The sequence below is a fragment of the Oryx dammah genome, unplaced genomic scaffold (assembly GCF_014754425.2).
Source record: "Oryx dammah isolate SB20612 unplaced genomic scaffold, SCBI_Odam_1.1 HiC_scaffold_19, whole genome shotgun sequence".
NCBI lineage: Eukaryota > Metazoa > Chordata > Mammalia > Artiodactyla > Bovidae > Oryx > Oryx dammah.
The window spans coordinates 17,245,001-17,271,540 of record NW_024070203.1 but is presented as its reverse complement, the minus strand read 5'-3'; the positions used below and the strand labels follow the sequence as shown (position 1 = coordinate 17,271,540).

At 45.0% G+C, this 26,540-nt stretch overlaps 1 protein-coding gene across 1 annotated transcript in view; it reads right to left on the bottom strand.

The window, feature by feature from the left end:
* LOC120879100 (protein FAM135B-like) overlaps positions 1-26,540 on the bottom strand; it is a 122,174-nt gene that overhangs the window by 15,974 nt on the left and 79,660 nt on the right. Inside the window, exon 6 of the mRNA XM_040262161.1 lies at positions 25,929-26,055. Coding sequence (XP_040118095.1) covers positions 25,929-26,055 — 127 coding nt within the window. The remainder of the gene's footprint in view (positions 1-25,928; positions 26,056-26,540) is intronic.

Here is a 26,540-nt window from a genome sequence, read left to right as displayed (position 1 = left end):
CCTCTGTCCACAGGATTCTCCAGGCAAGAATTAGAGTGGGTTGCCATGCCCTCTTCCAAGGGATCAAAAAACAGTTCCCTGGCACAAAGAGACATGTAAGAAATGGACAATACGTGGCTGGTATGCCCATTAGTGGGGGATGGGAAGACACATGTTTAGTCCTCTTCTATGACTGGCTTCTCATTAGTCATTGCATCTGGCCGTCCAAACATTCAGGGAAGTTGAAATCATGATGTAAATATGCAAAAATGGAACAGTCCCAGAGATGTTAAGTAAATAGCCTGAGGTTCCATAATTACTAAAAGACAAGTCCAGGATTCCAAAGCAGCACAGCCTTGCTCTGTTCTTCCACTGGGTCCCATTCTAAATTCACCAGAAACAACATCTTCTCAACTGAGGATAAGACAGCAAGAACAGGGACAATAAAAATGGCAGCAGTAAGGTGAAATGGCCATCAGATATACTGGGTTAATTATGTAGCATGTTAAGGGTCAAGCAATTAATACTTCCACCCCAAGGGACTAGTTTACAGATCAGAAACCCAGACATATCTGCAGAATAAGTGAGCCGTCAGTCTCAGCGCCTTGGGATATGGTAACCATAGTAAATGTTTCTACTTAGAATGCTGGAGGGGTTCACTAAAGTCTCTTAAAGATGTAAAATTCTATGCCTTTGTGACTGTAATTATCAAAGGTATTAAATTCCTTTAGTTGGCACTAGAATTAAGTCAGCATAGAGTCAGCATCAATAATAACTCTCTTATTTTAGAGTCCTAAGTCTCCTGTGTAAATTGGGTCCTTATCTTTCTCCCTAGTACTTCAGGTGGACTTTCTATTATACACAGCTCATTCTATGGGGAACCAGGAAAGAAGACCAGAATAGGGCAACACAGAAAGAAAGAATCTAGTTCTGATAGGAAACATATAAACACCACCCATGTGGCTCCTTATAAACCTTATCTGAGATACACAGCATTCAGAGTCATTTCTAAGTGAGGTGGGGGACTACTGGCTCAATGTCACATGGAGGGTACAGGTCATGGCTATGGCTGGAATGACATGTAACTAATCCCAGAGCCCACTTTCCTAACCACCAACAATTCCAGCCTCTCTGGAGCAAACACTGGTTCTCTCTTTGCCTCTGCAGAAAACAGATCATGCTGTTCTGAGAGATGATTAAGGCAAACGGGAGGCCACTGCACCAATACTGTCAGTCATTTTAGAATGTTTACTTCTGTAAGAAACCAGCTCAGAATACTTCTGGCTTTTATTGGAATGATTATAGCTATTGTAGAAACCAAAATAAGAGTGTTTGCATAAAAAGTCATAGTATAACTAGAGCTTTTAAATCAATTCTATGAAGGATGTGTCATTATTATCCTCATTTTATAGATAAAGAGACAAAGTGTCAGGTATTGAAGAAGAGCTTTCTATAAAATACTATCAACATTTATAGACCAATAATAATCTTAACACATGTTAAGTAAAATCTGGATTGTGTCCATGGCCATGGTGCATTCAAATATTGCTGTGCAGTTTATGTAGCTGCATTTTCCTTAGCTGAACTTTTAAATGTAGGGCCACTAAAGTGACAGCATTAATATTGCAACACTTCTTAACTGAGGCTAGGGCAGTTGACTTATTTTTATGCTGGTCTATACTCATCATTATTTCGTTGCTAACTCTTTGTGACCCCACAGACTGCAGCACACCAGGCCTCTGTGTCTCTTACTATCTCCCGGAATTTGCCCAATTTCATGTCCACTGAGGTGGTAATGCTATCGCACCATCTGTACTTATTGACTGCATATTATTTGCTATTACTCTGTTGAATATGGTAAGCACCTTCTGTATGACATATAGCCCAGTCTGAATGTGTGATTAATACCTCACCCACAAAACAAGACTAGTAAGAACAATTACCACCAAGAAATATAGTGAGGAATAACCGAGACAGGAAACGGAAACTGAGTACTTAGAAGAACATCTGGCCAAGAATGAACATCTCACAAATAACAAGGGCTTGTATTACAGCAATACAGAAAAGGTGCACATATACCACTTCGTAGATGTGGGAGGACAGATGACAGAATCCCAGCTCGCACAGAGAGGACAGGCCAGAGAGCCCAGAAGCCAGCGTGATGCTGGTAGCCACTGCACTGGTAACCACACTATACAGACACTGTCTCCCTTTTCTCTGTGGAAAGAGATCAAGGCATAGAAGTGGGAGGTGAACCACAATCCCACGTCCCTCCTCTCTTCCAAATACAGGTGATTTTTTAAATTTTAATTTTAAAGTTTATTACAGACTTCATTTGAGGGGATGAGTAATACTGGTTTTGTTTTTTTGTGTGTGTGTTTTTGGCTACATCGTGTGGCATGCAGGATCCTAGTCTCCTGACCAGGGATTGAACCCATGCTCCTGGCACTGAAATTGTGGAGTCTTAACCATTGCTACACCAAGGAAGTCCCTAAATATGGGTGATTTTGATTTTCAGTACTATAGACAGAGCCTTCAAATGATATGAATAGGCCACTTGAAAACTGTGTGTACTAATGAGGATTCTGCAGACAGCAGATTCTTTAATTAAGGTAACTGGAGTCAATACACATCATTACAATGCAGAATATCCTGAAATATCCAACATTTGAAAAGGCTGAATCTCATTGAAACATTTATAGCTTTGACACTTTCATTTTCTAGTATTTTACTTCCATTTGTTCTTCATTAAAAGCAGTTCCCCAAACTGTGTGTAACGTTCAGCAATTTTGCCAGCAGCTGGCAAACTGGATGCTTAATATTTAATCTAATTGAGAGCAACATTACACAACTCAAACTGAACAAGCAATTTAGTTGTCAGATCACCATAAAAACCCCAAACACCTTTCTGATGGATGTCTTTATTTTTAAAGTCTAGTTTGAAGGAAGGTTCTGACTTAACTAAATAACTATCCATCAATGCAATTGGATGTATACTAAAGCTCTTTAAAAATTCTCAAACAGTTGCTATGTGTGATATTTTAAAAACACGAGAGACCACGTGTTGAGTGAAATGAGCATGCCCTCCATTGTCAGGGTCAATCTGAATTGACATGTTGGCGTAGCAGATTTTAACCTCATCAGGGCTCCTCCACTCTGCATGTGAAATTGCTGAATCTATCTGTTAAAAAAATTTGGGGATGAGATGCCATCCATAATACAAGATTGATGACAGATTTTAGTTATGTAATAAATCAAGAGCCTGGTAGATATTAAGTATACCAGATGGCCACTCCATAAATAGTAGGTACAATGAATAAATAATAATAATGACTTTTATCACTATCACAGCTAATTCTATTATTTTTATTAATAATATTTTAGTGTTAATATAATATCATCTCATTTCTCCTCATAATCAGATCACACTCAAGGGTTACAGGAAGCAGGCAGTGGAAGCAATGGGAGAGGTCAGTTCCACTTTGGGCATTATTTCTGATTTCATATAATTCCTTTTTTGTTTCACTTGATGCCTTTGATTCTTAAAGATTTGACTCCCTGCTCTGGCATGAACATCTTTTGGGAATTGGACTTTAGCTTGTTCAGGATCAAATACTGAGGTTTATCTTCCTTGAAAATTGCTGTTTGTGGATTTAAGCAAAAGAAGGGTAGAGCAAAAGGTGAAAGGAAATAGAGTGCAAAGGAGGGAAAGTTTGCTGAGCTTGATGAGCAGCAGAGAGAAAGCCACCAGCTCCACTGGGCTGGAAGCCATGCAGAGGTTGGCACCAAGGAGGCACCATACAGAACAGGAGAGCTTGATGGGTATGAATCCCTCATCAGCCCTGGAGACCAGTGGCTGGATGCCTGGCTTTCAAGCTCACTCACAGTAACTTGACAAGTGGTCCCCCTGGGTTTGTTATGAAAGCCACTCTAATCCAGAGACCAAAGCCTGGGCCCTCTGCCCATGGTTTCCCCTCGCCCTGACTTCAATTGTCCAGACACCAGCCTGTTCTGACACTGAATCCAGTCTCCCATCCCCACCTGCCAGCATCTATATACCTTCACCTCACCAAACTCAAGTCACAGATGCCCTAGGGCTGGCCACTTGCTGCTTCTCAACAGAAAGAAAGTGAAGTCGCTCAGTCATGTCCAACTCTTGTGGCCCACAGGACTGTAGCTTACCAGGCTCCTCCATCCATGGGATTTTCCAGGCAAGAATACTGGAGTGGGTTGCCATTTGATCCTAGTAAATGAGAGCTGTTTTCTTTTTACAAACTACTCCACCATTTCCCTTATGCAAATGTTACTTTTAGTAATACTTCTACACCCAGACAAGAGAAACTTTCGAGAAGAGTTTTGGGTGGTCTTAACCCTAATTATGGTTGATATTATTACAAATAGCCATTATCTTAGAATGAAGAAGAATACATCTGGTCTTTGTTGCTAAATCATGTCCAACTCATTGTGACCTCAGGGACTGTAGCCTGCCAAAGGCCCTCTGTCCACGGAGTTTTCCAGACGAGAATACTGGAGTGGGTTGCCATTTCCTTCTCCAGGGGATCTTCCTGACCCAGGGGTCAAACCCAGGTCTCCTGCATTTCAGGAGGTCTATTTACCAACTGGGCCACCAGGGAAACCCAAAGTAGAATATACATATGTAAAATATTCAGCGTGGTGCCCAAATCAATCATGTATATCGTTTCTTCAAGAATCATTTATTGAAAAAAAAAAAGAATCATTTATTGGGTGTTGTTTCTGGGCTAAGCACTAAGCAGAATGTTGTTAGAAAATTTAAAAAGATTATTGGTACCTAATTTCTGGATTCAAGTCCCTTGTAGTTGAGTGTGTGAGGCAGCACACAGATGAATGGTTTTGGCGCAGCTTGGTAAATGCTGTGATAAATTTATATATAAATGCTACAGCAACACACACACACACACACACACACACACACACACACAGGGTATCTGTATCATTCTTGGGCAAGTCAAGAAAAAAAGCCATGTAAGAAGTGACCCTATAATTTAAAAGACATAGTCATTTCTTTTAAAAGGAGGATGAAAATTCCAGGCATGTATGTGAAAGCTCAAGTAAAGGAAAACCTTTGGGAGAAGTGAAAAAATAAAACACAATTTTAGCACAGTGCACATGTGGGGAGAAAGCTGAAGATGAGTGTAGATTTAAAGACATAAAATAAGTGAATATGACATCCTCTCTTGTTTGTCATGATGATACACTTCCAGTTCATCATCTCAAATCAGCCTGGGTGAGATGAGTAAAGAGAAGAGGAGCAGAAGATGAGGGACAAATGGGGAAGCTGTGCATTTTCCAGGTAAAATGGCATCTGCTCAGGCAGTAGAAGAGGGATAAGGGAGTGAGGGGTACAAACTAAGACTCCTGGAATTTGAAGGAATCAGTCACTGATGAGGATGGAAGGGAGAAGGAATCATAGGTGATTTTGAGGTTTCCGGTGACTCACTCAGATAAGCAACACAGAAAATGTGTTCGGGTCCCCGGAAGATGACCCCAGCTAAACAGATGTAATGGCTAAGAGCAAATCTCTAGAGTCCACCAGCGTGGGCTGAAATTCCAGCACCGTCACTCACAGTCTACCTGGACGTAGGCCGGTTGCTTACTTCTGTATGCTTCAGTTGCCTTGTCTACAGAGGGAAATAACAGGCAGCTTCTTCATAGTGTGCAAGCGAAGAGTACATCAGAGAGTGTATGCAAAGGCTTAAGACAGTGCCTGGAAAAGATATTTTAGTTAATAGTATTAGTATGTTTTAGCTAATATTATTCTATTAATTCACAGAAAGTACAGAGTCTGATCTGAATCTTAGTCACAGAGCAAAACTCCTTACAGCTCTATGAATTCCCTGACATGATCACCAAGACAACTTGCGTAGCAGACAGAACACTGAATGCAGTCTTAAATTCAACATCTGAAGTTTACCAGATGGACAGTCCTAGGTGAATCACTTCCCCTCTCAGGGCTTCAGGGTCCCTGTCTATGAAAGGAGCTCAGGAATCAAAGGGGTGTGACTGGCTGTTAAGTAAAACAGGATGAAAGGGCTTTGGGACAGAGAGCGCACTATGGTGCTCAAGGATCACGGTTCCAAGACTCAAAGCATCAATGATAAGTCTCAAGAAGTGCAGCTAAGGCACCGTGGGAAGTTCTCAGGGGCTCTCTACCCTCCAACACTCCCTCCCTGCCATGAATGTATCAGAGCCTACCGGCAGGGCTGAGCCAAGGTTGGAGTGCTCCCTCAAGCCTCCAGCTGATATCCTGGCAGCTACAAGCAGGCATCATTTTCACTGAAAGTTCTCTTGGGAAAGACAATGAGATCAATATGGAACAGGACTCTCTGTGCTACCCAGAGGCAGCAGCCAATGAGGCAGGGAGGATGGCAGAAGTCAGCGAGGAATGAGATTCAGTTCCAACAGTTATTAGTGGAGCAGACTGTTAAAGTGAGAGGTATGGTCTCGCTCCCCCATCTTGGCCAACCCAATACCATTCACTCAACAGTGGCCATGTGGCCCATCATTTTAAATACATTAACCTGGAGGACAACCCACGGGGGCCAGCATTATGCTCAGAACCACAGTTTAGTTTAGTGCAAAACACAAAGAAAAGCAATCACCTCAAAACTGCATACAGGTGGTTTAGAATTATGTTTCAAATAAGTGCCCTTAGGAAAAACGTTTGGCCTCTCAGATCCTTAGTATCTTCATCTATAGAATGGGATTCATAATGTGAAATGTTCATGGATCTTACAAGTCTCAGAAGAGAACCTGTTTGCAAAAATTGAACATTCTGTACACCGTACAGTACCTGCTCAATAAAAATCCCTCTCCAGTTTTACTGGATTTCTTGCTTCCTATAGTGTACTATAGCTGTTGAATCTACACTCCAGAAATCCTGTTCAATGACATGCCTCCCCCAAACAAACACATACACACACACACACACACACACACACACACAAATAAAATGTTTCTCATAAGACATCACCAAGAAATATCTTACCAAATACTGGCAACATGCCCTTCAAAAAAATTAAACGGAACCAAACTAGAAAATAAAACCATTTATAAAATCCCAATGACAAACATAAGTTGAAATGAGTTGAACACATTGCAGGTGATGATAAATATCATTTGCTTACTTACCAAGCTCACTCAGTGTGCCTTATATGAGCAGATGCCATTAATACTCACACAGCTGAACACTGGTGATTTGGTCTCCATGGGAACAGAAGGTAATATCACACCACTGTTCTTTGATGGATCTTTTATTATTTCAATATTTGAAAAGTGATTTTCAAGATGATAGAAACTATCAAATATATTCAATTATGCATAACACTGGAGATAGAAAGTATGGAGTTTTAGAATATTCCATTGGTCCTGCTCATTTTTCAGTGAGAAAAAAGGGACACTGATTAGAACAGGCTGATATGTGGGCGGGGGGGAAAACATTACAATATCCAGTTTTCCTGTAATTTCTAGAACTGCTGAGCCTGGAACCTGACCTAGGCAGCTTTCATCATGGGCTTGAACTCCTGCCTTCAGTCATGTTACAAAAACGCACCAGGTACCAGTGAAGGTTCAGAGCCTGTAAACTCAGGGAATACACTCAGCAATCATACGGTAAAAAGCATCAGATCTGGTTAAACATTGGAGGTGAAGATTGAGAAAATACCAAAAAAGAGTTTAAGGGAATAAATGGGAAAAGCTATATATACCATTCCCAATTAGCCAAAAACAAAACCAGAGTTGTCTTTGAATTTTTTTCTCCCTCACCCAGATCTATTTATTCTCCCTCCAAAATTCCTCTCACCCTTTACACTCCTCCTCCCACTTCCTGAGGTAACTACCTGGGGGCAGGTTCTTTCCTGGATTATTGCAAGGCCCCTCTGCTTGTTCACCTGTTTCACTCTTTCCCTCTAGGAGCCCTCAGGTGACAGGCACACAGGTATGCATGTGCTTGTGATAAGTTGTTAGTAGGAACTAGTACATGCATAGCGACTTATGGAAGGTTTATCTTGTACCTTGTGCTATCTCACAGGCTTTAATATATTAACACACTGATTTCTCATTCCAAACCTATACATTTTCCATATTAATATTATTTATATTTTACAGATGAGTTTAACTCAGGTATAGAGAGAATAGGTGACCTGTCGAAAATTAAACACACACACACACACACACACACACTCACGCAGAGTCAAGAATGCAACATTTGCAACCTGGATCCAGAGTCCAGGGTTCATGGCAGATACTGTAGACACTTAAACAGGTATATATTTTGAAATGCTGCTGCTGCTGCTGCTGCTAAGTTGCTTCAGTCGTGTCCGACTCTGTGCGACCCCACAGACGGCAGCCCACCAGGCTCCGCCGTCCCTGGGATTCTCCAAGCAAGAACACTGGAGTGGGTTGCCATTTCCTTCTCCAATGCATGAAAGTGAAAAGTGAAAGTCAAGTCGCTCAGTCGTGTCCGACCCCTCAGCGACCCCATGGACTGCAGCCTTCCAGGCTCCTCTGTCCATGGGATTTTCCAGGCAAGAGTACTGGAGTGGGGTGCCATTGAAATGCTAGGGTTTCCCAAAGATGATCATATATAACAAGAGTTCTCTGGCACATAGTGGAATCATCCTAAACAGGACATAAACATGACACAGAGAGAATAGAAGAGCAATCACTTGCTCTACTCATTTTTAACTCTCATCACAATTATAATGTATGATTTAATAATATAATGGGCTTCCCTGGGGGCTCAGATGATAAAGAAACTGCCTGTAATGCAGGAGACCTGGGTTAAATCCCTGGGTCAGGAAGATACCCTGGAGAAGGAAAGGACAACCGACTCTAGTCTTCTTGCCTGGAGAATTCCATGGACAAAGGAGCCTGGTGAGCTGCAGTCCATGGGGTTGCAAAGAGTCAGACAGGACTGAGCAACTAACACACTTAACAGTTAATGATATAATTATTTATTTAAAATATATACTCCACTAGTGTTCTGCTTGTCTGTGACAGAAGAACACGTGGTTAACTGCAGTCTCACTAAAAATGACCAGATACAGGAATATGGTGAGATGGCTGAGTTCCTGATTAGGTTAAAGAAAAAAGGAACAAGTATTACTGTTACTTTCCTGACCAGGGCTCTGAATCTCAGAAGGTTCACTGACTTACTCAAGAACAAAAGCTAATAAAGGTCAGCGTCCAGTTTAATTATGGATTTCTTAACTCCGAGTCCAGGGCATGCTTAAGAGCCAGAACATAAAATGATTCTTTTCAGTAACTCTTGCCAAGTCTTTAACTCCTCAATGAGTAGTTATGTTCAAATTACAGTTTTTATTTTCTCAGATGGAGCAATTATGAATACAGAGAGGTTCAGGGAGCATTCCTGCTATATTTAAGAGGAAGAAACATTCTATAAAGCTGCAGGTGAGGGTGAAGCAATGGGATGGGCAAGGTGTGGCAAGGTGGCAGGCTGCTGCCATGAACATGAGGCTCTTATGCACTGTGGACCAGGTCCCTACATGGGCAATTTCCAAGGCCAAGCACATGGGTGTTAGACACTCTCTGCCACACTGGGTTCTCCTCTGAAGCTTTGCACTTGTGTGACCTAAGCCTCAGATTCCTCGTGTCCAAAGTGCAAGTGATGATTTAGCTCAGAGGGTTATCATGGACATTAAATAGGATAAAGCATAGAAAGCGTCAAGAGCCGTGTGACTGGGACCTCCTGGTGGTTCAGTGGTAAAGAATCTGCCTGCCAATGCAGGAGACACAGGTTCGATCCCTGGTCTGGGAAGATTCCATGTGTCACGGAACAATGAAACTTGCTTGCCACAACTACTAAGCCTGTGCTCTAGAGCCAGGAGTTGCAACTGTTGAATACCACAACCACCGAAGACTGTGAGCCCTAGAGCCTTTGCTCTGCAACAGAGAAGCCGCCACAGTGAGAAGCCTGCATACCACAGCTGGAGGGTAGCCCCTGCTTGCAGCAGCTACAGGAAAGCCCGCATGGCAACGAAGACCCGGCACAGCCAAAAATCAACTAATTAATTAAAAGAGTCACTTAACAATGGCTGTTCACATAGGGTTCCTTCTGGGGGGGGGCACCTGTTGGTTTGAAATGACACAGTGAATAGTAACTGCCCCCAGTACTTGCAATATTTTAGAAAGCTGAAATCTCATGAGAGACCGCTAGACAATGAGCAATGACAATCAACTACAAAGTCTGTGATGATAAGAATGAGCAAGAAGATAGTTGGGGTCCAGGAAGGGCCTCCTAATGCAATCTGGGGTCAGAGGAAAGAGTGGACATTGGAGGGAAGAAATGCTACAATCAACAAAGCCTAATTCGAATATGCAAAATCATAGATGTTAAAGCTTGGATTGCCTTCTTCATGGACTAGACCAAATATCTCAGTTGAAAAGGGAGGTCATTGAGCTTTGCCTCCAAATTGAGCACTTGTGTGTATACATTATCCCAAGTTCAGAGAGGCGATGAACTCAAGGACTAGAGTGACCTATCATGGGTTTGTACCCAAGTGAGCCCAACTCCAAAGTCTGTACCTTCTGGTTCATTCCAGGAGACCTCCACTCAAGGATACACCAGAATCAGGGGAGATTTTTTAAAATACTTCTCTCTAAGCTTCACTCTGATTGAGCTGGATCACAGTCTCTGGAAGTAAGACTCAGGAAACAGGCCCTTCCTGGACCCCAACTATCATCTTAAACTATCAGGGGAGATTTTTTTAAATACTTCTCTCTAAGCTTCACTCTGATTGAGCTGGATCACAGTCTCTGGAAGTAAGACTCAGGAAACAGGCCCTTCCTGGACCCCAACTATCATCTTAAAAAGAAGTGCTTCCCAGGAGATTCTGATGTGCACTCCTGGTTAATATAATAACTATCCCCAACTATAGGCCCCAGGGAAAGGCACTCTCTGCCTGTGACCTGGTACCATATTCAAGGTTGTTTACTGCCAATAAGCTACTAAGAAGTGTGGATAGGACTTCCTTGGTGGTCCAGAGGTTAAGAATACATCTACTAATGCAGAGGACATGGGTTTGCTCCCTGGTCTGGGAAGATTCCATACGTCAAGGAGCAATGAAGCCCTTTCTCCACAACTACTGAGCCCACACTCTGCAATAAGAGAGGCTGGAGCATTGCAACTAGAGAGTAGACCCCACTTACCACAATTAGAAAAAGCCACACGCACAGCAACAAAGTCCCCAGCACAACCAAAAATACAAGTAAATAAATGCATTTTTTAAAAGTGCAAATATCCTGAACTTCTGATGTCTATACTATGGTAACAAATATAACTGGGAGCTAAGAAGCCATGGAACTTGACAGGTACAAGTTAGCAGTGGACAGACCTGCATTTAACAAGGTGGGTTTGACAGGCTGAGCTGAACTGGACACTCTTGAGCCAGTTTACTGGGGGCAAGTGCCATGTATGTCAGCTCTCGGGTTGCCCATCCCAGTTTCACTTTCTTTCTTTTCAATGCAAGAGCACCTTCAGTCCAGGGTGAGCCTTGGGGAAAGGAGGAAGGAGCAAAGAGGCTAGCTGGGCTTGCAAGTTTTGCCTGCATTGCAGCAAGAGGCCCTTGATCACCCTCCGGTTACCAGGACTCTCTCCAGCCATCTGCCTGCAGCACCTGCTCCTCCTGGGCCAGCACACATCTCAGACCAAAGACAGAAGCCCGGGCCTTGGGAAAATAAGTGTGCACTGCCCTGCTTGTTGGCTGATTGCGTTCAAACCAGAGCACAGTGACTCTGGGGGGACTGCTTCATCTTTCCTGCAAATATAACCACACATGGCTGTGCAAGCATGTGTGTGTGTGTGTGTGTGTGTGTGCGTGCGCGCGCGCGCATGCGTGCGAGTGCATGAACACACCACACTCACCTGGGCAACAGTGTCACCAGTCAATCAGCCGGTTGCTGGGCATTTTCATTACTGGAGAAAGTCGCTTAAAGGAGGGTCGCTGGGTTCATGCCGCCGCGCACGCTCAGCATCACAGCTTAGGTTAGGGCATCTGCTTCTAGTCTCTTCCATGTGCTCTTAAATCTGCTTCATTTCTTTGATTTTCTGCCTCCAGGTTTCTCTTAGGAACTAAATGGAAGTTAACTTGAAGGTTTCTGGGTCGATATGTAGGAGATTTGGAGCATTAATCTGATTTCTGCCCCCAGTCCCTGTCACTTTATTGATATATTTATTTATCTGGGCTGTGCTGGGTCTTCATGGTTGTGCGGGCTTTTCTCTAGTTGCAGAGAGTGTGGGCTGCTCTTCACTGTGGTGTGCAGGTTTCTCGTTGCAGTGGCTTCTCTTATTGTGGAGAATGTGGGCTTCAGTCGTTGCGCCACATGGGCTCATGAGTTGCAGTTCCTGGGCTCTAGAGCACGGGCTTAGTTGCTCTGAGGCATGTAGGATCTTCCAGGACCGGGAATCAAACCCTGACTCTTGCATTGGCAGGCGAAGTCTTTACCACTGAGCCAACAGGAAAGCCCATTGTCACTTTATTTAAATGAGTTTTCCTGTCACACAAAGTTTTTGCTTGCTTTTTAAAATAATCATCTTAATGTTTGTGTTCAAAGAGAACGAGATTTTCTAGCTTTGCCATTCCCCAAACTTCTGCACAGACTCTCTCTTCCTTTCCATGTGTGTTTGGAAGACAGTTACTTCCCTCCTGAGCTCCCCAGTGCCTTGTAACATCTCCCCAAACAGAGCCACACGCAGTACAGACACGCTGCTGCCAACTCTGTTTTCCAACTTCTTTCCCCAGAGCAGAGGTTCTCAACCAGGGGAAATTTGGCCTCCTGGGGGACATCTGTCAATGTCTGGGGATATATTTGGTTGTCACAACTGAGTAGCAGGTACTAGGGCATCTAATGGGCAGAAACGAGGGCTATTGCCAAAAACCCTGCAACACACAGAACGGTGAAGAATTACCCACCCCACAGTGTTCCCAAATGTCGCAAAATATCAAACGTGCTGAGTCTGAGAAACCTCCCTTCAGAGATACATTTCAGCAAGCTTGCGGTCTGCCTTCCAATTCTCAGAGGTGACAGTTTACCAGATGTCCTGCCACCTGGAACATGGGTCCTCATGGGTCCATCTTCTGATACCAAAGTCTCCATTTCTAGATTATGGGTTGCCAAGGTCAGTGCCATGCATTTTTGGATTTCACTGTGCCTGACACAGAAAGGAACAAATTTCTCTTAGTACTAACTATATAACAAGCAACTACTACATCTCAGTTTCTTTTCTTTTTTTTGACATCTCAGTTTCTTAACATTATCTTTTTTCTTTCTGTTTTCCCAAAGTCTGATAGAGGTCAGAGAATCTCCTGTGTGGCTCTCCTCCTAAGGGTGTCTCTAGATCCAAATTCTTCTCTTTGGTGCCACTGCCCTCTTAAACACATGGCCACTGAGGTCACCATGGAAAGGAAAGCAAGACCATCAAGCAAGATGTTTTAAGAGTGGGGAAAGAGGCCTGTATCACTTCTGTTCCCATTTAACCAGAATCTAGTCTTAAGGTTTAAATCTAATTCCAAGTGTGCCTGGGAAATGCAGTCCTCAGAGATGCCTAAAAGAATGCAGTAAAAAGGAATGAAATTGTACCATTTGCAAAACACGGATGGACCTAGAGAGACTGTCACACAGAGTGAAGTAAGTCAGAAAGAGAAAAACAAATATTGCATATTAACACATACATGTGGAATCTAGAAAAGTGGTATAAATGATTTTACTTGTAGAGCAGAAATAGAGACCCAGACGCAGAGAAGAAATGTAAGGGAAAGAGAGGGGTGAGATGAATTGGGAGACTGAGATTAACATATGCACACTATCAATACTATGTATAAAATAGATGACTAATGAGCGTCTGCTCTATTCAGGGGTCTGTAGTGGCCTGAATGGGAAGGAAATTCAGAAAAGAAGGGACGTATGTACAACATATGGCTAATGCATTTTGCTATACAGTAGAAACAAACCCAACATTGTAAAGCTACTATATTCCAATTAAAAATTAATTTACAAAAAGAATGAAGGGTATGTGGGAGCATCTCTGCAGTTTCTTCCAGACCTCCACCTCACTCAGCTCCAAGGTTCGGCATTTCCTGATTTAGCCCTTCTGCGTGGGTGGGCTCTGCTGGGGTCTCACAGCATAGACACTGGGGACATCAGTTCTAGAATCTCCAGCTTCTGGCTTCTGCATCAGCGTCCCTTCCACTAAAACTACAGCAAATAGAAACGGCCTTCTCTCTGACATCAAGACTTCCATTTGAAGATATCTGCCCTGCTAGATGTAAAGAAAGAACCAAATGAATAACCACTATGTTGGGCAACGTCAGTTACAGGCCCTTGTCATCTATAAAGAACCAGCTGAGAGAAGTGCATCCCACAAATCCATTAGCAGTGAAATGCTTTATGTTCAGACCTTGTTTTCACATTCACACAATGCTAAATATATCCTGGCAGAATGAGAGCCAACACCCAGCCAATTGCCTCTGTGGCCGGAACTGTGTCCTCCTCTCTAATTTGGTCATTAGTCTTTGCAGTGGTCAAGCGTTTGGGCTCCATTTCTTTTGGCCCCCAATTTCCTTAATGTAGACCTCCCCCCCACCATGACCTGTCATTATATCCACAAAGAGGACAAAGGCAAAGAGCTCTGGACACTGTCAGCTCACTCCTAGGGTCCTTAATTCCTTTTCTGCTTAAAATTCTGGTTATCGACCAAGTCTGTCATCTGTTTCCTCAAGGGGCAACCTGGTTTCACCCTGAGAAAGGAGGGTAAAATGTCCTTGGAGTGATTTAATTTTGAATATTGAGATGAATGACTATGCCCTCACGGAATGCTTTCAAATGATGGAACAAAAGAGACTCATTAAACAATTATTACTTTCTGGCAAAATGAGAGAAGTATGCTTAAAGTGCAAATGTAGGACAGACAAATCAGCAGCTTAGGGTTATCTGGGGTAGTCAAAGACAGCTTCATATAAAAGGTAATGACTGAATTGGGTTTTGAAGGCTAACTAGGAGTTCTCTGAATGGAGGGAGTGAGGGGAGGGGTCAGAGAAGAGAGAATAGCATATATCCCCTTTTGTGAGATAAACATTCATCTTTTTAAATGTAACTCCTAAATTCAGGTGAGTAAATCTTCCCCTTTCTCCTTTGCCTTTTGCTTCTCTTCTTTTCCCAGCTAGTTGTAAGGTCTCCTCAGACAACCACTTTGCATTCTTGCATTTCTTTTTCTTTGGGATGGTTTTGGTCACCACCTCTTATACAATGTTATGAACCTCCTTCCACAGTTCTTCAGGCACTCTATCAGATCTAATCTCTTGAATCTATTCGTCACCTCTACTATATAATCATAAGAGATTTGATTTAGGTCATACCTGAATGGGCTAGTGGTTTTCCCTACTTTCTTCAACCGAAGCCTGAATTTTGCAATAAGGAGCTCATGATCTGAACTACAGTCAACTCCCAGTCTTGTTTTTTGCTGACTGTATAGAACGTCTCCATCTTCGACTGCAAAGAATATATAACCAATCTGATTTCAGTGTTGACCATCTAGGGATGTCCATGTGTAGAGTCATCTCTTGCATTGTCAGAAGAGGGTGTTTGCTATGACCAGTGTGTTGTCTCAGCAAAATTCTGGTAGCCTTTGCCCTGTTTCGTTTATCCAAGGTCAAACTTGCCTGTTACTCTAGGTATCACTTGGCTTCCTACTTTTGCACTCCAATCCCCTATGTTGGGGCTTTCCTGTTAGTTTAAATAGTAAAGAATCCACCTGCAATACGGGAGACCTGGGTTCGATCCCTGGGTTGGGAAGATTCTCTGGAGGAGGGCATGGCAACCCACTCCAGTATTCTTGCCTGGAGAATCCCCATGGACAGAGGAGCCTGGCGAGCTACAGTCCATGGGGTCGTAAAGAGTCAGACATGACTGAGTGACTAAGCACAGCTCCTATGATGCAAAGAACATCTTTTTTTTGGTGTTAACTCTATAAAGTCTTGTGGATCTTCACAGAATCATTTGACTTCTTTTGGCATCAGTAGTTGGGGCATAGACTTGGATTACTGTGATACTGAATAGTTTGCCTTGGAAACAATCCCAAGATTGTTCTGTCATTTTTGAGACTGCACCCGAGTACTACATTTCAGAATCTTTTGCTGATTATTGGTCTTCTGCTGACTACCATTTCTTCTAAAGGATTCTTGCCCATACTAGTGGATATAATGGTCATCTGAATTAAATTTGCCCATTCCCATCCATTTTAGTTCACTGATTCCTAAAATGTCAATTAGGGTCACCTAAAATGGATTATTCCAGCCATTCACACTTGAATGTGAATCAAATTTACTAACTCTCTTTATTAGGAACCAAGCTCACAACCAAGTTGTAGTGATCCCTAACCAACAATTATTTTGTTGATTATTTGTAGTGATCCCTGACCATCCACTTGTTTTGCAAGTCTCCCCATTCTACTTCAGCTGCAGTTTCGACATCCATTTATCTTTCTTCTCTGCTCAACTCACCTCTTCATTGCCCAGGTAATTGTTCTGTTCTTTCCTGGACCACTGTGCTAGCCTCCAACCTTGCCTCTCTGGCCTCACCTCCAAACTCTCCTTCAATCAGTCCTCTAACAGCAAGGATGACAACCCATCCTGTCATTCCAGTCCCCGACTTGCCATATTTTTGTGGCTAAGCTAGCTTCCAGGGTTCCTAATGATCAGACCACTGTGACCGTCCCAGCCCCATGTCCATCCACACTGACCTCCCTGGAGTCCCCAGATGTACCCTGCCCTCTCACTCCCTGCCCATGGCCCTGCTATCACTCCTCCCCACCCCTCCTCTCCCAGCTACAATCGACAATCCACTCATTTTGACTCAGATTAGAGACGCTTCACTCTGAGAAGTGTTTCGTGACTGTTTCTGAGTTCGGGAAGCCTGACCCCCCTTTGTGCCTCCCTAGCAGACTCCCAGCCAAAGACTGACCCCCTGTGATGTGGAGTCCTCATCTCTCCCTTGGCTGTGCTCGTCTAATCCATCAGGAGGGCAATGAAAATAGGTATTCTATAGAAACATGCTAAATAAAGTAATACATAAAAACTCCAGGCAAAGGATATTCTCTCAAAAAAAGAAAGATGGACCACATGCTTTTGGAGGCCTCTAGTGATGCCTAGCTTTGGAAGATGGAGGACTTGGGAGGCCATTAGTCATGGCAAAAGATGGGTCTAAATTCAGTCTTGCATCCTGAGTACCTTCTAGATGAACAAGCAGATTCAATTTCCTCCTGCAGAGAAGCCTGCCCTCAATCACTCTGATATTTTTTTTAATGAAAGTGAAAGTGAAGTTGCTCAGTTGTGTCCGACTCTTTTCGACCCCATGGACTGTAGCCTACCAGGCTCCTACATCCATGGGATTTTCCAGGCAAGAATACTGGAGTGGGTTGCCATTTCCTTCTCCAGGAGAGCTTCCCAACCCAGGGATTGAACCTGGGTCTCCTGCATTGTAGGCAGACTCTTTACCATCTGAGCCACCTTAGTTTCAGCACGTAGGATCTAACTGCCTGACCAGGGATCAAAATCAGGCCTCCTGCATCGGAAGCATGGAGTCTTAACCAACGGACCATCAGGGAAGTCCCACCCCAGTATCCTTGGGACCAACCCCCCCTACCCCATTACATGTTTCAGCAGAGCTACAGCACCGTAGATGACCCTTTCTTAATGTTTATCTTGCATGAAATTATTTTTTAAGTATTTTTTCCTGGCCAGATTGCAAATTCAATGATACTAGAGATGGGGCTAATTTGTTCATGGTGACATCACTCAACCTCACACTTGAGCATTAACTAAAAACACTGTCTGAAAAAGTACACACTGAATGACCTCAACTCGGGTTCTTCAAAAAATATTATTATTTGCAAAAAAGGAGCAAACATTAATATAATTATTGATTCAAGAGATACTTGTGTTGAATGCTTGATGCCAAGAGTGGCAGATGTGGTCCTTCACTTACTGGAAGATTAAAGGAGACAAGCAGGTGAATAATGATTCCAAGTGGACAGAAGGCAGGGGTCAGATGCAGTCATTCCTGGGCTCATGTGCCAGGTCTATCAGGGACCTTCTGCCTGGTGCTGAGCTATTTGTTGAAGTTGTTAGAGCTTTAGTTTCCTCAACTATAGCATGAGAGACAGCGTATTAAAAATATCCAACAAGAGCCTAACACGGGGAAGTGTTTGATATATTTAACTGGTACAATTATGTTAGAAGGCAAATGTGATTCATGGTGTTATGATTTCATCATCCCTGGAGAACAGGACAGGAGAGAAGACGGTAGAGAGAGAGGGGTATGCCAAGGGGGAGCCCCCTCTCCCATCTGAACCAAAAGCAGAATTTACAATGTGAGCAGGTTTCTTCTCTTGAGAGTCCCTTGGATTGCCAAGAGATCAAACCAGTCAATCCTAAAGGAAATCAACCCTGAATATTCATTGGAAGGACTGATGCTGAAGCCGAGGCTCCAATACTTTGGCCTCCTGATGTGAAGAACCAACACATTGGAAAAGACCCTGATGCTGGGAAAGATGGAGGGCAAGAGGAGAAGGGGACGACAGAGGATGAGATGGTTGGATGGCATTACCAACTCAATGAGCATGAGTTTGAGAAAACCTCAGGAGCCAGTGAAGGACAGGGAAGCCTGGTGTGCTGCAGTTCATGGGGTCACAAAGAGTCGAACATGACTTAGCAACTGAATAACAACAAAAGACAAGAAGAAACAGCTCAGAGAGGTGAACTGACTTGCCCAAGCTCTCACAGTTCACCCATGGAAGAACCTGGCCTTAGCCCTACCGGGTTTTCTTCCTCCAAATCTGGTGATGTTGCCTGTATGTCTTGCTGCAGCCACACCCTGTATTCACTCGGTATGTGTTTTTTGTTTGTTTGTTTGTTTTTTAAAATATTTATTTATTTGGCTGCATTGGCTCTCAGTTGCGGCACCTGGACTCCAGCTGTGGCTGGTGGGCTCAGAAGTCACAGCACATGGGCTCAGGTGCTCTGTGGGTTGTGGGATCCTAGGTCACCGACCCAAGATCAAACCCGCATCCCCTGCTCTACAAGGCAGATTCTTAACCACTGGACTACCAGGGAAGTCCCTTGGTATGTGTTCATTCAGCGTCTGCTGCACTGGACCCTGATGACGCAGTGAGGAAATGCAGGGCGGTCTGGGAAGGAGGGTACCACCCTCTCCTTTCCTAGCTGACACCTCCCATCATGCCTTGACTCTCTGGAGAGGAGCAAGGCATCTGAAAGTAGGCAGTGTGGAATAAAGCAGCTTTTCATTAATGAAAACGGTGGTGCATAAATAATCAATACTGTAGACTTCTGCACGAAAAGCCCATTTCCACTGATTTATATCCTCTTTTAGAAATAACCTGTACAATTATATTGCATCCATAAGCAGACTGATGTAATGGAAAGCCCATCATAGCCTGGGCACCATTTACCAACCTACTATTTAGTCCCCAGGATTTTAAGGAAATTAGATAATCATTTAAATGAAACTGCTGAAACCGTTTGGCAGAGAGGGAGAGGGAGAACACAACAGCGTTTGCCAACTTAATTCTCAAAATAGTAGAAGGTGGACTTCCCTGGTGGCACGGTGGATGAGAATCTGCCTGCCAATGCAGGGGACGCGGGTTTGATCCCTGGTCCAGGAAGATCCCACATGCCCTGTGGGGTAGCTGGGCTCATGCGCTACAACTGCTGAGCCCTCCAGAGCCCGCAGGCCGTAACCACGGAGCCCATTCGCCACAATTACTGAGGCCTGCACACTCTAGGGCCCATGAGCCACAACTAACGGGCCCCTGTGCTACAGCTATGAAGCCCATGTGCCCTAGAGCCTGCACTCCACAGCAAGAGAGGCCACTGCAGTGCGAAGCCTGCACGCCACAGCTGGAAGAGTGGCCCCCACTTGCAGCAACTAGACAGAGCCAAGGAGCCAATGGGGGGACTTCCCTGGTGGTCCAGTGGTTGAGACTCTGCCCTGCATTGTGGGGAAGGAGGCTTCAATCCCTGGTCAGGGAGCTAAATCCCACCTGCCATGGAACAACTAAGTCCACATACGACAACTAGAAAGTCCGAGCACCTCAATGAAAGATCCTGCATGAGACAACAAAGATACCAACGAAGACACAATGCAGCCAAATGAATACTAAATAAACATTAAAAAAAAAATAATCCAGTGAGGTCTCATTTCAACTCAACCGTGCCTCCAACATTAACTGAGCACCTGTGATATGCCAGCAACTCGGATGGACACCGAGGGCAACAGAAATGATAGCATCCCACGAGGTGGGAGTTGAGGCTGCCATTTTTGTTTACCCTACATCACCATCCTTGTGCAGAGCCTGAGACACGGGAGGTGCCTGATGATTATCTGATTAGTGAACAAATCAACAGCAGTGTCTCTCCTTACGGCATCCTAATGAGGTGTTAATAGTAATAACAAAGGTCCACGTCTTACCCTCATAACTCTGGATCCCCACAAGAGGGACCTGAAGATGCTGACAACAAGGAGCAAGGGTGTATTTAGAGCAAAGGGTACAGAGAAAAGAACCCAACAGAAATGGAGCAAGAAGGAAAAAAATAAAGAAGACCACAGTGCATCTGGGAGAGGGGAGGTTTCCATGTGGAAGTCAGGCCTGTGCCTCAGTTTCCCTCCACATGCCCACCCCCGACAGGCACTCGCCTCCCATCAGTGAGGGCGGGGCTGTCAGGCCACAAAGCTCAGTACAGGAGGACTTGCAAAACCACGCACATGTGCGCACGTGCTGGGTGAGCACCATGCCCTTGGAGGAAGATGCTGCTCTTCACTTCTCAGTGATCCAAACAAAAAGGAGCCGGCATTTCCTCTCAAGGACACACGTTCCTCCGTCTGGGGAAACACCTTCTAAGGGAAGCGGAGGAAGGAAGGCTTTCACATTGGCGGCCGGCGTGTTCCTCCGAGGCACGGTCATCTGCTCAGGCAGCACGTCTTCTGTGATTTCTGCCGGTGAGCACAGGACCAGCGAGGCTCAGGGCGCCAGCACGAACACATCTGGGGGAAAGTGAGAGGCCTAACCATCTCCCGGCTGGGGCTTTTGATCTCTTTCATCCTGATATTCTCAGATTCCAGGATCTCAGCCACTCATTCACTCAACAAAGCCTTCCTGAGCACGTGCTCTGTGCAAGGGCACCCACGGGAACCAATCAAACATTCACCTGTCTGGGCGGAGCAGACAAGCCCAAGCCCTTTCTCTGTTTAACATCAACCTAGTGGCTGATTAACCGAGGGGCTGCAATGCAGGAGGCCCAGGTTCAATCCCTGGGTCAGGAAGATCCCCTGGAGAAGGGCATAGCAATCCACTGCAGTATTCTTGCCTGGAGAATTCCATGGACAGACGGGCCTTGTGGGCTACAGTCCACGGGGTCACAAAGAGACATAACTGAGCAAATAATACTTTCACTTTTTTAGCAGCTAAAGACTGGTGGGGAGTTGGCATCAGGCTGAGTTAAAATGCCAGCTTGGCCCCTGCCCAGCTGTGTGACTTTACAGATATGGCTTAACCTCTCTCTAAGTTTCTTCAGCTGTCAAAGGAAATAAGAAACTCTTTTGTGGAAATGTATGGAATCCACATGCATCAGTGGTTTAATAGAGTATCTTGGTGTAAAGCAGGCATTCAGAAATGTGATTTCAGGGACTTTGCTGGTGGTCCAGTGGTTAAGACTGTGCTTCCACTGCAGGGCATGTGGGTTCAATCCCTGGTCTGGGAAGTAAGATCCCACATGCTGCACAGTGAGGACAAAAAATAAAAATAAAAAAACATGATTTTAAATGATGAGTATCACACTTTTCACTTGGAAAAGTGAAAAAAAGTGCTCCTTAGAAGAAAGGTTATGACTAACATAGACAACATACTAAAAAGCAGAGACATTACTTTGCCAACAAAGGTCCATCTAGTCAAAGCTATGGTTTTTCCAGTGGTCACGTATGAATGTGAGAGTTGGACCATAAAGAAAGCTGAGTGCCGAAGAACTGATGCTGTTGAATTGTGGTGTTGGAGAAGACTCTTGAGAGTCCCCTGGACTGCAAGGAGATCCAACCAGTCAATCCTAAAGGAAATCAGTGCTGAATATTCATTGGAAGGATTGATGCTGAAGCTGAAACTCCAATCCTTTGGCGACCTGATGCAAAGAACTGACTCATTGAAAAAGACCCTGGTGCTGGGAAAGATTGAAGGTAGGAGGAGAAGGGGACGACAGAGGATGAGATGGTTGGATGGCATCCCCGACACAATGAACATGAGTTTGAGTAAACTCTTTGGCGATGGACAGGGAGGCCTGGCATGCTGCAGTTCATGGGGTCTCAGAGTCGGACATGACTGAGCAACTGAACTGACTGACGTGTTTCACATAATCATGGATTTTAAACATTTTAATTACTCCTATGCCTCACACGCTAGGTCCCATGACCCACTGAGGGTAAGGACTGAGTTTTGTTCGTTTTTGTCCCTGTGGCACACAGAGGCCAGCAGAGTGGAGGGCTGAATAAGGGACTAACAGATAAAATAACAGACACCCAGATTCCACTGCCCAAGGAGGCAGAGCTTGGAGAACAAGGGGAGTCCCAACATCTGCGTCTCTCCACCACGTGGCTCTTCCTCCCCTGGGCAGTGGAGCGACCCCACTTCTTTCAGTGAAAAGAAAGGGAGTGTGCCCCAGCTTCTGAGGAAAAAAAGGCTTTCTCCCGACTGTGAGTCACTGGATTCCTGACCTTCAAGTAGAGTCTGTCAGACCCTGAGCACCGACGGTCAATTTTATGTGTCCATAGGGCCCATCCATGGTACCCAGATAGACAGTCAAGCATTATTCTAAACATTTCTGTGAAAGTATGTTTCAGAGGAGATTCACATTTAAATCATGATTTGAATCATGGGTAAAGGCTATTCACCACACCATGGGTGGGCCTCATCCAATCAGTTGAAGATGTTAAAAAAAAAAAAAAGACTGACACACATATTACCCGTCCTCCCCACTCTAAAGAAGAAAGTTGGTCGTTCGGTCAGCAGATGGCCTTTGGACTCAAATTGTAACTCTCTCCTGGGTCTCCAGCCTACTAGCCTGATTTGCAGATTTTGGACTTGCTGGCCTCCATATTCACATGAGACAATGCCTTAAAATAAGTCTGTCTATCTCTCTGTCTCTTTATACGTGTGTGTGTGTGTGTGTATGTGTGTGTGCACATGTAATCTTATTATCATAATGTTTCTGTTTCTGTGGAGAATCTGAATACACCAAGCACACGTCAAGTGTCTCCAGTTGTACAAGGAAGTATCAGGATATCACAATATAAGAGAGCATAGCAAGGACTAAAGGAGGCCTCCAGAGTGATCTCATCCAATTCTCTTTCTAGACATTGAGAAACCGAGGCTCAGAGAGGGCAATTATCTGGCTCGGGGTCACACAGCGGGCTGGAACGGAAGCCAAGAACAGGAAACATCTAAGACCCTCCACGTCCCTCCCACATGACAACATGAGGCTCTTGGAGTAACATTCAATTTAATTATGTAGATAAACTCAAAGAAAAATAAGACCAGCAGAGGATTTTATTGAGCACTTTTGTGCCAAGCTCTCCGCTGCAGGATTTTATATGCTTATTTCATTTAATCTTCTCAGCAACCCTGTGAGGCAGGCATTAGTATCCTCTTTGACAGATAAGCCATGAGTGGGAGAGGGAAAACAGTTCCCCTGGGGCAAAGCTGCTGGCGTTTCCGGAGGTGGGAGGGGAAGGGGATGCAAGCTCCAGCTTCAACCCTAAATTGGAAGCCCTCTTTGTTTAAGATGCTGCAGGAAAGAGCAAGGTTGCAGGACCAGAGACACCTGGGCTCCTGGGGAAGGGGGGGTGTCACGTCATGGCAACCCCCAGCCCCCGAGGATTTTTCATGCCAATGCCCTTACTTTGCTGTGAATCTCTAGTTCCTGCGCATGGCTCTGCACACAAAGGCTTATTTTGATGGGAACACCTGTTCCCTAATCGCTCCAGCTGATGCTGCAATCTCCACGGATTGTGATGTTATTTGCTAATGCACTGGGCTTCTCGGGGACTTGAAGGCACAGCCAGCGAGGGAGGCCGGGGAGTGGATTTTATTCCTTGCTTGGCAGCCCTTGCCTTGCAGGGGGTGGGAGGGAAGGCAAAGGGTGGGCACGGGGCTCTGAGCCCACATAATCGGATGGGACCCAAATGGAACTGGTCCTGAAAATAGCCCATTGAGCTGTGAGCAAGTTCACCACTGAGCACCCACCAATAAGCTATTTTATCTGACTCTTGTGAAAGACAGAGATGTCTTCTTTGACACACATCCCCAAAAATAGCCAAGAAAAGAATGGAGGGGAAAAAAAAGATCTTGCACCTGCTGTGAGCCTATTTCTGTACTAAAATCCTTTCTAAGATATAGGTATTGTCCCATTTTAGACTGGAGGAGCCTGAATTTTTACAGGGTGAATACAGTCCACCACATCACAAAGTATTGAGCAGAGCAGATATCTGAAAGCATAGCCTTCTCTCTGCCTCATCACTGCAGTGATGCTCGGCCTCTCCAGGTGTAACAGAATCAGACAGGTTGAGATGATCTACACTGTTCCTCACCCCACCCCACACCAGGTCCAGGGCTTCTGAAAGGTCCCCGCTTGGCATCCAGGTGTCCATGGAGATGCCTCGCTCTCCCTCCTGCTCGCTGTCTGCCATCGTATAAGGCAAGGAACCCCTCTGTGACTCAGCTCTCTCACTGCTCAGAGTTCTATATGAACATGACCAGGTACTTGGATCAGTCATCCATCCAACACACATTTCCTGAGGGTTAACCGCATGTGCCGGGCATGGTGCCGGGCCCTAAGGATGTGGAGTTGAAGGCACTGGGCTCTGTACCCAGCTGTCTGGAGCCCAGTGGAGGAAAGACAGAGATGCCTAGAGTTGACTGTAGAGAAAGCATTTGGGAGGGAGAATTTCTTGGTAGGAGATCAGAGAGCGCTTCTCAGAAGGGGGTGGCATCTGAATGGGGCCTTCGAGGATGTGCAGACAGGTACCCAGGAGTTCCTTCAGGGCAGACACCCGATCACCATCATACCCTGTGCTCCTGTGGTCCCAGCAAAGGCCCCTGTCTGGGGATGGAAGTGTTGTCAAAGATGCATCGAATTGATCTATAACCCCTGATATGCCCTGATGTTCCAAACCATGTTCCCTGGAAAACAGAGTCTAAGCTGGGGATTTTCAGGTGTGTCTACTGGGGAGGTCTCAGAGGCAGAGCATATGCAGGAGTGAGAAGCAGCATGGGACAGAGGGAGAGGCTGGGCTGTGATGTGGTCATGATAAAGCCTTCGGTCAAGCCTTGGGGGGTCTGGAGCAGAGATGGAACTTGTTTACCTATTATAGCAATGAACACACATACTCACCTGTGAGGTTATTAAGTATCAGCAACCCCACTCTACAGGTGGGAAAACTGAGGCTCAGAGAAGGGAGCAAATGAAGGATGGACCCAGGTTTTGAAATGAGCTTATGGTCAAAGGGCTTTTGAGGTTCCACATGGTCCAGGGGAAGCCCCTTACAACGTGTCCCATGACCTCCATGGAACCATATTTTTCAAGGGGCCATATGACAGGGGTACCATGTGAAGACCCTCCTCTCTGCAACTACTCTGGGGCCTGGCATTAGGAATTTGTTTGATAAACATAGCAGCCAACCAAAGAAGGAACAGATGGGTCAACAAGAGATAAGGATGGAGGGAGCAAAGAAACACTATATGCGGGATCTGAAATGAACAGAAGTCTCACAGAACAGACGCAGCCTGCCAAGTGAGGTCTGCCGTCTTGGGGCTGCTGTCCCTGGGCAGACGTTACCTCTGAGGAGGTTGGCTTGCAGTATCCAGCTCCGAAGACCAGGTTTTCCAGGGAAAGGCTAGACTGCTCTGGTCCTGTGTCTGGGCCGCCTTTCCCAAGCCAGGAGCCTCTTCCCGGGCGAGTAAAACTGTAAAGAAGGGAATTGAAAGAATTGAAAATGTGTCTAATTTTTGTCAAAGGATGTAAAGGAAAAGATGGTGCCATTTATTCAGCCTCCTTGACACTGTTCCTGGGGAGCCTATGAGATAAGCCATTTAGAAGAGAGAGCAGGTGGTCCTAGAGGTAAAGAACCGGCCTATCAATGCAGGAGACACAAGAGATGTGGGTTCATTCCCTGGGTCAGGAAAATCCCCTGGAGGCAGGCATGGCAATCCAACTCCAACATTCTTGCCTGGAGAACCCCATGGACAGAGGAGCCTGGCAGGCTACAGTTCATGGAATGGCATGAAGTCGGACACAATTGAAGTGACTGAGCACGCAGCCACAGCTCACCCCCGAGGGATGCTTGGGTGGGACATTTATGGATGCCGCCAGGACGAGTGGGTGTAACTGGCACATGAGCTTTGGGGCCAAGGATTTCACACATCCCGCTATGTCTATAAATGCCCACAA